Source organism: Puntigrus tetrazona, chromosome 18 (assembly GCF_018831695.1).
Source record: "Puntigrus tetrazona isolate hp1 chromosome 18, ASM1883169v1, whole genome shotgun sequence".
Taxonomy (NCBI): Eukaryota; Metazoa; Chordata; class Actinopteri; order Cypriniformes; family Cyprinidae; genus Puntigrus; species Puntigrus tetrazona.
Window position 1 is genome coordinate 13,458,576 of NC_056716.1, and position 12,435 is coordinate 13,471,010.

At 41.9% G+C, this 12,435-nt stretch overlaps 1 protein-coding gene across 3 annotated transcripts; it reads left to right on the top strand.

Annotated features, from left to right (window-relative positions):
- The first annotated feature begins 394 nt into the window (after positions 1-394).
- On the top strand, positions 395-10,746 carry rnpepl1 (arginyl aminopeptidase like 1). 3 transcript variants are annotated; one of them, XM_043264681.1, is made up of 11 exons: positions 401-3,081; positions 4,206-4,346; positions 4,422-4,573; positions 5,486-5,602; positions 5,677-5,912; positions 6,113-6,226; positions 6,510-6,622; positions 6,721-6,829; positions 7,046-7,270; positions 7,348-7,490; positions 9,192-10,746. In XM_043264681.1, exons 1-11 carry the CDS (start codon positions 2,617-2,619, stop codon positions 9,456-9,458), a joined length of 2,082 nt encoding a protein of 693 aa, XP_043120616.1. In that variant the 5' UTR covers positions 401-2,616; the 3' UTR covers positions 9,459-10,746. The 3 variants fall into 3 exon arrangements, with proteins under 3 accessions (XP_043120618.1, XP_043120617.1, XP_043120616.1); XM_043264682.1 differs by lacking the exon at positions 5,486-5,602 and having other exon boundaries at positions 396-3,081; XM_043264683.1 differs by lacking the exons at positions 6,510-6,622; positions 6,721-6,829 and having other exon boundaries at positions 395-3,081.
- The last annotated feature ends 1,689 nt before the right edge of the window (positions 10,747-12,435 follow it).

Here is a 12,435-nt window from a genome sequence, read left to right on the forward strand (position 1 = left end):
TGTGTGTTTCTGGATTAATAAGAGAGGATTAACTGTAATAAAAATTGTGATACCAGAGTGACATGCTTACAGATGAGACGTTCATTTCAGTCATAATTCACAATCAAAATTATAACTTGAGTGCCTCTTCACTGCCATTTCTCATAACAATTACTTCTATCTTTCTGTTGGTTTCTCATTTCATTCTTTCTGTTGGTGAGAAATACAATTACATTGGGAGAAAGTGCATCAACTATAAACCACATCCGCCTAATAAAAGAAAGCAGGAGAGTGTCCAGAACAGCAAGGGAAACCAGCTCTTTCAGAGATTATACGTGCCAACCGACTGCAATATATAACATTACTGTGGTTATTAATTTGGCGGCCCCTCTAGAGAAAGACGCCATACATGATGCGGTTCAGTGGCTTTCGTCCCTCGAGCGCCACACCTAGAGGAACAGCTTATCCAAACTGAAAAAAATAAAAGAGAAACCAATATATTGTTTAGCAAAATGCAGAATCGTGTCGACTTATAACCCTTCTGTCACTGATAACCGCTGGTATTCTTTCACTTTTTCATCGTAAAGAAAAGAGCACACTAGACATTTTCCCAGACAGATAGCTCGTTTATGTTCAAAACTGCATGATGGTAAATAAATGACAGAATCTTCATTTAAGGTAAACTATTCTTTACGTGTCCCGTTAAAAGGTAGCGGTCCATAAATCATTGATTCTGGAATCTGTAGGCAGGTTTATACCACGTCAACGGCAATTCAAAGTTCTTCTTTTGTAATAGTAGTCATAAAAAGATATTTAAATAAAATAAGTAGCAAAATTTGGGACACCCCTGATCATTTTTGGAAGCTGTTTCAGCTGGCATAATAGCTGAAGGTCTTCTCGACGCCAAGCATTTTGGTACAAGCCCATTGTGGGAATTCCATACAATTAAAAGCATTCTGAAATGGAGCGGGAAGCCAATATAATGACCTAATGACTGATAATGAGCTCAGTTTTGGTCAGGAGTCTAGCAGTGTTTTGTCTGGGTTGCAACTGACTTCACAGTCCTCCAGGGAAGGCCGGCCGGTCAGAAATCCATTGTAATAATCTGCCCTGCTGCTCATGAATGCATGAATAAGCTTCTCTGGGGCCTATTTGTGCACAAAGGATTTAATTTTTACTGTTTTGGATGTTTTTTAACTTAACATTCGAAAATCGTACCAAGGTTCCTGGCTTAATTTTTAGTTTTAAAAGTCAAGGCATGCATTGGCCTTTGATATTTCATCTTTATGGCCAAATGTATTTGCCGCTCCTTTGTTTTTAGTTTATTCAACGTGTATTTCCAGCTGCAAATTTTATTTATGCAGACCGTGAAGCAGAGCGAGGTAGATCTGGGTGTCCTTTGCAAGGCTGTGATAAGCAATATTCATGATCTCAACTACACGGCCTCCTATGGGAGCATGCACACACTGAATAGTTCAGGCTCGAGGATTGAAACGTGAGGAGCTCCATGCGTCGTGGCGGCACGGTTAAGATTCGTAAATGTTCACAAATGCCTGCTGAATACGGCTTGAACCATCCGTCTGTTAATGAGTACATTGTCAGCAACATCATCAAACGCAAGATTGTAATCTAAAACCAACATTTGTCTGAATCGGTATTTAAAGGGACAGTTCACCAAAAAAAAAAAGCATCGTACCTGTATTGAGTTTCTTACTTGTTTTGAACATAAAAGCAGACATATTGTCATTACATTTCCCTCATCTGATGCTCCCTTAACGTTAAAAATCATATTTTAATAAGTCTCATTAGCAAATCTCGAATAAATCTACTTTTACTGCTGTATTGATATTTATTGCATTTTATTATTCTATTTTTAACGTGTTGTTGGCCATTTATCAGGCCTAAATATATGTTTTATTAGTAATAGGCACAGTTTTAATGTAGGTGCATGGGTCCTTTCGATCCCAGACAGGCGACACCATCGGATCTGACATCATTAGTCTATTACCAACAGCAACGTGGACGCTTTATATAAACTGCACTGTAATCCATAACAAACACAACCCGGTCCTGTTGTTTTGACGATGCTTGACCACTGCCGGACAGTGTTATTTCGGTCGGTCGCGAGCTCCGCAGCGCCCCCCTGCAGCTCGAAAACTTTCCCGTCTCGAAGTGATTTCCTCCCCTGTTTTTACTTCCTGTTTTCTGAGGGAGTCACTTAACTCAGACCGTTTCTGCTCATCAGGGTTTCGCTATGCGCGTCTTCTTCTGCCGGTAGTTTTTCACCGACCTCTCCCGTCGGGATCTCGGCACGGACTGGGACATCCGCGCGTATATTCCGCTTTAGATGGAGGTCGGAGGGCTGAAGTCGGTCGTGTCTACGGCTCTAATGGATTTTACGTAGACTTGCGTTTTGTTTTAATGCCTTTTGCTGCCTTCCCGGTCGTTTTATCACCCTCCTCCGCCGAGTGCCCAGCCTCGACCGCCCCTTTAACTCCGGCAACAATGTAACTAACTCGATCGCTCGCTCGCTCATCCGCCTTCCGCCGAGCTCGACTCCGAAGACCGCCGCCGCCGCGCGCGCGATCGCCGCTTTTAAAGTTTGACGCCGCCGTCGTTTCCTCGCCGAACTTCACGATGGCCGAGCTGCAGCGACCGACGCTGTGCTGCTGTCGGAAAGTGCTGACCGTGCCCGGTAACAAGTCCTGCGAGGGCGGCCGGGGTCTGGCGCGCTGTCGCCCGGTGGACGTCGCGTCGGCGTCCAACTTCCACAGCTTTAAACTCCGACATTTCCACCTGGACCTCCACCTGAACTTCGCCGTCAAGAGGATGACGGGATGGCAGGTTCTGGAGCTCACGCCCGTCCAGCCCGGCGTCCAGTCGCTCATTCTGGACACGCATCCTTCGTTATTAATTCATTCCGTGGACTGCAAGGTGCCCGGCGCGTCCGGTGCCCCCGACGTGTTTCTGTCGCTTACCTACCGAATAGAACCGTTCACCGATTACGGATCCTCTCTGAACATCAGCCTCCCTGCCGCGGTGATCCGGCCGCACCGGGCTTTCCGTGTCACCATCCGCTACACTACCACAGACGGCCCTGCGGTAAGGTCAACACGGTGACAGCTGACGAATTGCCACCGATACACGCTAATAATAACTTTGTTGCACAGGACCATTGTCGATATGCGCCAAAAATAACCCTTAATGTTGATAACCGGCTCTGCTCCTTTATGCCACGTTCGCTTTTACGCCGCGTTAAAGGGGTCCGGTGGGACGCGGCGTTTATTTACCTCATTTATTTACTAGCAGAAGGATGGAAAACAGTGAGTGTGCTTAAGCGTCTGAGCTACACGGATAAGAATGACCTCAGTGTGGTGACATGTCCCCTTAAGTAGATAACTAGTTATCCAGGTCATGATTATGAGTGCGCGAGGTAATTACTGGAAGGTGGGCTGTTTAATAGGTTTCAATTACAGACGGCTAGATGTATAAATTGATTACGAAAACAAACCCGTTTAGTGTTATTTGCACTGTATGCCGTTATAGCGTTTTGAACGTACCTCGCATGCTCCTTTGACTGCCGTTTTGTTTGTGTTGATGTTTTTATAGCGTTACAATGGCATTTTTCATTAGCTTTCTTCACTGCCATAATAATATGCTGCATTAGCCGGCCATACGGCTATATCAGCACGACAGCGGTTTCTTGGAAGTCTTTTTCAACCCAGCAAAGCGAAACATAATTCTCCCTGATGCTTCCAAAACAACTCATTATCACAATTTCGATCAAAACCTCATCTGTTTTTGAATAGCCAATGGCCACATAGATAACGTTACCACGACAAACGCTTGGCATCAGCAGAATTCGTGACAAATTAAACATCACGTAGAGGCCAAATGTAAGAGTTTGCGATGCATAAAAGGAGGTTGCATCAAAGTGGCAGCTCTGTAAGCTGGTCCGAAACTGACCCCAGGCTGTAAGGTCGTTCTTATTACTTTAGCTGCTCGTCTCTTTATGGGTGGTTTTCTGTTGTTTCTGCAACTTCATCAAGAACTTGACGTTTGAAATAACTAAAAGGACAGTGCTTTAGTGCCTATCTATTAACAGTGCAACCCGAACCTTGATATGTAAATCTGTATCGAATCATTTGCATGCTCGGAGCTGTTTTCTAGCTATTTATTTGCCGAAGGTGCTCCTTCACCGTATCGTTCCCTGGTTCCTTCGTCAGATTTGGTGGTTGGACGCCGAGCTGACATGCGGACAAACCCGTCCGCTGGTCTTTACTCAGGGTCACTCGGTCTGCAACCGGTCGTTTTTTCCCTGTTTTGACACGCCAGCCGTCAAAAGCACCTACTCTGCCACTGTCAGGGTAAGTGTAAGCTTTACACCAAAACAGCTTTGTGGGAATGCAGTGCCGTTTTAGATCATGTTTGTTGCGTTGCAGGTACCGGAGGGTGTTACAGTGTTGATGAGTGCCTCAAGAAGTGCATACTCTAAACAGGACAGGGTTTTCCAGTTCTCCATGGAGTATCCGGTCCCAGCCTACTTGGTTGCCCTGGTGGCAGGAGACCTACAGCATGCAGACATTGGGCCGAGGTAATTAAGGATTGAGTAAATGGTTTAACACCGGCATGCTAAGTCTAGAATGCTAGTGTACTGGGGCCTACGTAAGTTTCAACCTAGTGCCCATTTATGTCAAAACTAGGCTAAGTTACTAACTTGCGCACTACTAAATTATATTTCATTGCACCGTTACACTTCAACTACGTATCAACTAAATATTTACAAAAACAAGTTAATGGTTTGAATAAAACGGCATCAGCATGTTACGCACGTCAGATGAAATAAATGCTTTGATTTCTTCATTAGTTATTGATCCGTATTTATTTCAGTTAGTTTCTGAATGTTGTTTACGTATAAAAATAGCTAACATACACGCTGATGCTATTAATGTAGCATTGTTTTTAATGGAAGCTTGTATTTCCTGTTAGCAAATGCGAGGCAAATAGAGGATAAATTAAAATTCATGGCATTTAAACAAGTTCTGCTCGTGTATTTGAAGTTTTCTACTAGATGATTTAGGGTAAATGTCATTACTTTATGGTGAGCTTATGAGCTGCTAGCTACATCCTGCCTTACGAACAACTGGTGTAACTTAAGTAAGTACAAGTCTAGTTACAAACTAGCTAGTAGTTACTAGGCCTCTAGTGTGGATGTTCTAATTTAAGGAAGAACTTATGAATGGTTGGCGCAACCCTACTCTGGTTTGTCTCATATTAGCCTGCTTAACCACAGTTGTCAAGTTTAAAAACCATACTGGTTGTTTCACTTACACGCAGCATGCTATATCGAAACCAAGCTAGTCCTATCTAGCATAGCCAACTTGGAAACTTGCTGACTGCTTTTAAGATGGCTTATTTGCCAGTTATCTCAGGTTCAGTGTTGTAAGATGTATGCATTGCCTTCTTTAGTGTTTATTGCTTTACCTTAGCCACAATCTGCTTTTAGGAGTCGTGTGTGGGCAGAGCCATGCATCCTGACGTGTGCGGTCAGTAAACTAGGTGGCAGTGTGGAGCGCTGGCTTAATGTGGCAGAGGGCCTTTTTGGGCCTTATGTATGGGGGAGGTCAGTTGTGTCACATCAGTCTTGTTCACATCGAGCCTCGTATTCGTGCATTTAACCCATCTTTCCCTTTACAGGTACGATATAGTGTTCCTTCCTCCTTCATTCCCCATCGTCGCCATGGAGAATCCCTGCCTCACTTTCATAATTTCCTCCATACTGGAGAGTCAAGAGTTTCTACTGATTGATGTCATCCATGAGATCGCTCACGGTTGGTTCGGCAATGCTGTCACCAATGCTACCTGGGAAGAGATGTGGCTTAGTGAGGGTCTGGCCACTTATGCTCAGAGGCGCATTACCACAGAGGCCTACGGTACACACGACCTCACACATATCCAAACATAGAAACATCACCATGTAGGCCTTATGCAAATGTTTATGCATACATTTCACAAAGACTCATACTTGTGTAGAATGATGCCAGTGATACGGGAGTGTTTGCATTTGCCCCAGCAGTGCGCGGAGGGCCGTTGATATGCTCTTCTTACGTTTCTCTCCATTTTTCTACTTAAGGAGACTCCTTCACTTGTCTCGAGACTGTGTTCCGTCTAGATGCTCTTCACAGGCAGATGCGTCTTCTTGGAGACAACAATCCTGTCAGTAAGCTGCAGGCCAAGTTTGAGCCAGGTACAACAATATGAACTAGCCTTTGTAAGAATCTGAAAGAGACCTCGGGATTGGCACTTGGTGATTTTTCCATAAACCACCTGAAATAGCTGCTCGGTAAATGCATCTAAAATTCCTCGTTACTCAGATTTCAGAGAGGCAGAAGCTAGGAAAATCCTAATTTGCAAAGTTCACCTTGTATGGAAAATGCGCTTAAATATTTCTAACGTACTTGTGAAGTGTCAGACCCATGATTCATGGGTCAATGTACCATGTTATCCATTTTCCTTCTCTTTCTCCGAAGGTGTAAACCCCAGCAGTCTAATGAATCTGTTCACCTATGAGAAAGGCTTCTGCTTTGTGTCTTACCTCTCACAGCTGTGTGGAGACATCAAGAGATTTGATAGTTTTCTTAGGGTGAGCAACATTCACCACTCATACACGAATCGCGATTACGCATATATGGCACGGTCCACGCATGAAGTTTCTGAATTTGTCCACCCTGCACTGTGTAGGCCTACATTGAGAAGTTCAGGTTCAGCAGCGTAATCGCTCAGGATCTGTTGGACTTTTTCCTTGGCTTTTTCCCTGAGCTGAAGGAGAGCTGCGTTGCTCAACGAGAGGGTGAGTTCGACAGCCGTCAGAGATTATGATTAACACAGCTAGACACTTATAGTTACTCATCTCACCGCGCTCCATTTGTCCTCGGTTAGGAATTTCCCTGTTGAGCCAGTCATAACACCCAGTGAGGGGTCAGAGCAACATTAGCAGCGCAAGAGATGGAGGCTAAATAAACAGAAATGTGACACTTCTTCCCCTCCTTCTTCCTTCCCCTCTCAGGTCTGGAATTTGAGCGATGGCTGAATGGCTGTGGTCCTCCGTTATGCGAACCAGATCTCTCGGCGGGTAGAGCCCTAACAGGCCCTGTTCAGCACCTGTGTGATCTTTGGGGCGTGGATGCCCCTGACCCCCAAGTGATCTCTACATTTGACCTCTCCTCCTGGAGCACCTTTCAGACCGTCCTCTTCCTGGACCGACTTCTAGACCGATCGCCTCTGCCTCAAGGTATTAAGAAACCGTTTCGGCGTTTGTCGACATTAGGATCTCTTCTCCTGTAATGTGAAATGTGATTGGCCTTTCAGAGGTGATGAGTCTTCTGTCAAGCTGCTACTCGGCGTTGTTGGATGGGATGAACGCTGAAGTCCAGATTCGCTGGCTGCAGATTGTAGTGCGGAACAGCTTTTATCCTGATCTGCCCCGGGTTCGCAGCTTCTTGCATAAACATGTGAGTTCTGCGCATTAAGAGCCTTTGGGCTGTAACTGATAATACATTAATGGGGCATCTCCATATTGATTGTAAGAGCTTTTTGTGTGGTCTGAAGATGAATTCAAGCAAATCGGCGTCTTATTTTGCCTGTGTTTAGAGGGCACAAACACTATTAAGCTAGGGACAGTCTGGTTTCTAAAAGCGTGTAATTCAGTGACTCTCTGTTTCTCCATCACCCCTCCACTCAGTATAAACTGAGTTTTCCCTAAAGGGCATCCACATTCCAGTGTTTCCAATAAACACTACTCTTTGACTACTGACTGTTTATGACGTCATGTCTCTTTTCAGAGCTGTAAAGAGATGTGCTCAATCACAACCAGTTCGGCTGGTTTCTTTTTCTTCATCGAAAGCATGTTGTATTGATTACCGTATTCTAAAGTGTCTTGTGTCAAATACGGTTACATACTGTAATAAGTCTGTGAATTCTTCATAGAGAATTCTGATGATACCATAACCTGTCCTATATGGCAAACCATTTGAAATGTGTAAAATAACCCCCCAAAGTGGAAATATAAAACTTACAGATTGAATTTGGCATTTTGTAAATATTATGTTTTCACATTCACTCTTTTCATTGTTTGCAGTCTTTGTTTATATGTTCTGCCTAGTATGGATAGATGTTTAATAATCAGATAGAACTGACGAATGAATGAATTAAAAGGTAATTTAAAGTGATAAAAAATATATAAATATAACAGAAAGGAATACGTAATACTATCTCGTTTACAGTCAGTGTCCAGCAAATATGCATTTATATCATTTAAATAAATAATAAACATGATTCCACAGACTTTGCAGACTTAGTCGAATAATTGTGAGATCTTGTGAAATATGCATCCTGCATGAACGTGTTTTCTGTGTAAGGGTTGGTCTGGACTGGAGGAGAGTTCAGCTTCACTGGAGACACGCGGTCAACAAACTGTAAACTTATTTTGCAGTATCTGTTTACCCACTGTCATTTTTGCGGTTTATTACCGTTGATTTAGTTAAAAAAATACATATAATTGCCAATATGCACAAACTTTCCAGATTCCCAGAGTGCCCTTTTGGTAACAGGGTTTAGTTTCTTTTTATTTGTATATTTAAAAAGATTCCTTTATTTGTTAAAAATACTGCAATAGTTACACAGAAACAGGAAGTTGTCATCTTGGGTACACATTTATTTTTAATATAACTAAATTACCCTATTACAAATTCCTTAAATATTAATGGAAAAAATACTACATAACTCAAATAAAATGTATATTTGTATTGGCCATGGTCATATATAGGCCATAGGTCCCCCTGCTCTTTGAGATATTGGCATCGACTGTGGAAAAAAAAATGATATCAGTCAACCACTAGTTCTAACACTAACTTCTGATAACGTGAGATGTTTAATGTTAGATTGTTACGTGCTAATTAGTGTTTATTTTTGCCATTTTTATTGAGCATTGTAAAACCTATTGAAGAAATTTACATGCATTCCTCTTTGCGTGACTTTAGCTGATGTCCTTTCCTTGCTGCTTTCACTGAAGCTTTTTGACTTGACCTTACTGCCATCTGTTTTAAATTTAAGAATGTGGCATTTTATGTAGGCCTATAGAAAACAAATGTTTCATCTGGTCTGTTTTAACAATGGGTAGTCGATTAACTTTGCGCTTCCTTGTTCCTTTCTAGACCTCACGGATGTACACGGTGCCCCTTTACGAGGATCTATGCGGAGGCGTGATGAAGTGTTTCGCTGTGGAGGTGTTTTATCAAACTCAGGCCCGTTTGCACCCGAATCTACGCAGGACACTTCAGCAGATACTGTTCCAAAGCAGCGCCCTCAACACCAGCACAGCTCCATCTCTCCTCGCAACACCACCCTCTGCCCCTTCATCGCCCACAGACCCGCCAGCCAACGGGACCATCGCCCTGCGAGACGTCAACGTGTCCGCGTGAGCGCCGAGCTTCTGTGGAGAAGCAGAGGGTTTGAGGGCGAAAAGCCAGAAGGGCAGGAACTGAGCTCCTTGGCTCAGACCGGACCATAGCAATGCATTGTGGGAGGCCAGCGCTGATGGGTGTACACACTCTCACCAACACTGGGATGTCTATTTATAAAGGCAGACACTGATTTTCATAAGCTAAACATAAAGCTGCTCAGGGCTGTGGAACAAAGTGGAGGACAAATGTTTGCGATGGTTATTATGCCATCACCTGTGTGTGTGTGTGTGTGTGCGCGCATATGGTTAGGGGCATGTCAGTATCAAGGATACTGGTCGCCATCTGTTAGCCATTACCTTTTTGAGTGCGTGGATGTGTGTGTGTTTATTTCTTTGGGTGTTTTGCATAAGTTCTTCCGGCCTATGCACATCATCTCATGTTGCGTTTGCCTCTGTTCTCCGAGAAATCAATTGGAGGACTTAACGAGATTTCAGAGACTTTTCTTTTGCTAGCTACACAGAGGTGTCCCGAGGAGGACCAATCCCTGAGCAATCGCCTTCCTTGACAGTGTTTGAAAGCTGCCGTGAACGCCGCACGGCCTGCACCCATTGTGCACGTCTAATGAAGATCCCGCAGAGCTCTCAGCGTTTCTGCGATAAATAGATTGTATCCTATTTGTTTGAACTGGAATCTGTCTTTCTCAAGCGTCTCTTTCCTGGTGCTAACCACTCAACATTAAGTCTCAGGTATATCAAGACAGAAGAAGTGGAGCCATGTTAGTGCCTTTCAAACCTTTCGACACTGTGGGTGTTTTTTAACACTCCCGTTCAGCCTGAATTTGTTATTTGAGCCATACTAGGGTGACATTGGTAACTATTGTCCTACTTGCATTGTGTGAAAGGTTGTTTTCAGGAATTGAGATGCTGTGGTGATTTTTTTCTTTTGCATTTTTTTTTTATTTTAGCAAATTAGCAAATACCGAAGAGAAGGTAACGGATTATGATTTGTGAGAATGCAGTGAGTTTGATGGGTGTTCAGGGTGGGGTTATAGGTGGATGGGTCCAAGCTGATCATCAGTGGCCTTAAATACAAGCACAGTGGAAGACCGGTTCAGTTTTACAGGTAATAAAGGCGTCAGAGAGCACTTTGTGTTGTGTCTGAGGATCCAGCCTTGGATTGAACTTTTTTTTGCATACGTGGCAGACACTCATCGGCAGGTTTCTCTAACTTGTAGAATCATAGCTTTGTTGATTGGAGGCTTAAACACTGCACAGCCAACAATAAAAGGGGTTGTTTTCCACCCTCATCTAATGTTGTCTACCTTTTAATGAGTAAATGTGTTACTGATCCTGTCTGTGTGTGCTTTGATACGCGGTTTCAGCCACGTGACCCCTTCAGCCCATTGTTAGAAATTTATCAAGGTTTTTTACAGCTGCTTAGCAACTGGGAAAAAATCGTCGTAGATGCTACATCTTTAGGGGAAAGTAGAGTTACGCCACAATTACTTTACCATTAAAAAAACCATAACGCGGTGCTGAGAAGTTAATCATGGTTTGTGGTTAATATGCAAAGATTGTAGGCGAAGACTATAATAAACAAACGCAACTTTTACTTTCGAGTATTTATAATTTATAGACGTTTCAGTAATGCAATAAAAACAACGCTTACCTTTTGTCAAAAGGTGGATGGGCCTGTGTTTTTGTTCACCCAAACCGGGAGTAAAGAAGAACCGTCATTTACCACAATGCAATTTGGCATTGGAAGTTTTATATTTATATATTTATATATATATATATATATATATATATATATATATATATATATATATATATATATATATATATATATATATATAAATAAAATCTATTATAGAATCATTGCTATTCGTGGAGGCACATTATTTACATTATTTTACGTGGGCTTAAATGCATCTTAATGATTAAAAAAATTTTTTTAGCATATTCTTAAAATTAGTTAAGTAGGTTTTCTTACTTTTAAAAATTTGCAGTTTCATTTATTCATAGGCCATACGGTTGCAATAAAATTTTAGTTAGAATTAGTTAAAAAATGCTTTATTGACTAAATAAAAACATATAAAACATCTGTCAATAAAGCATATTTTTATGTGTTTAATGGCATCTTTTTTTTAAGTAGCTGCTACGTAAAAAACTATTACAAAGATGCCATTAAACATATTTAAAATCTACCATATTGATACCGTTTCTACATTCATTTTGAGGTTCAATATGAAATTATGACAATAAAAATATATTAATATGCAGTTAATTACAGAAGAAATGTTTGAGTAATTAGTTTATTTTTTACAGGCAGCACTTATGTTCCTTTTGTTTATAGATGCTGGTGTTATTAATTTTACTGCTGAGTATGCATTTAAATGTAATTTCTTATTTTACAGGCCCCTCGGAAAGATAAAGAAGGCCACCAACACCCTCGGTCCTCTTCAAAATTTCAATTTGATAATCCGGTTTTCATATGAAACTAATTGAATAGCCCTGTTATAAGCGTTCTGCTATGCTAATAAATTTCATGCCAAGTAATTTCACAGTAATTTCAGCTCCTAAATTACTACACCGGACTACTCGTGCAGTCAGTTCTAGAATGGTACAATTCACTTTCGTTTGTTTGTATGAAATTAATAATTGTACGTAAATAAGCAACTAATGCGATTCATTTGTGGGCAGACATGCATATTATTTGAGCGTCCCTTATTCTGCCCCTTGATAATAAAAAGAATCAAAACTCCCTTATTTTCAACCTTAATAATTATCAAGAAACAAAAAGTTGTGTAAGATATGCGAGCGAAAACGTATTACCAGGCTGTGGAGAGCAGTTCACTACAGCAGACGCGGGTCTATATACACTGTAGGTTTTATCACTGTTTTAAAAGGTCAGAGGTGAATTAAAGTGGGCTGGAACCGAGTCCCACTTGATTTACCCAACAACAAAAACCTTTCTGATAAACGTTATCTCGTGC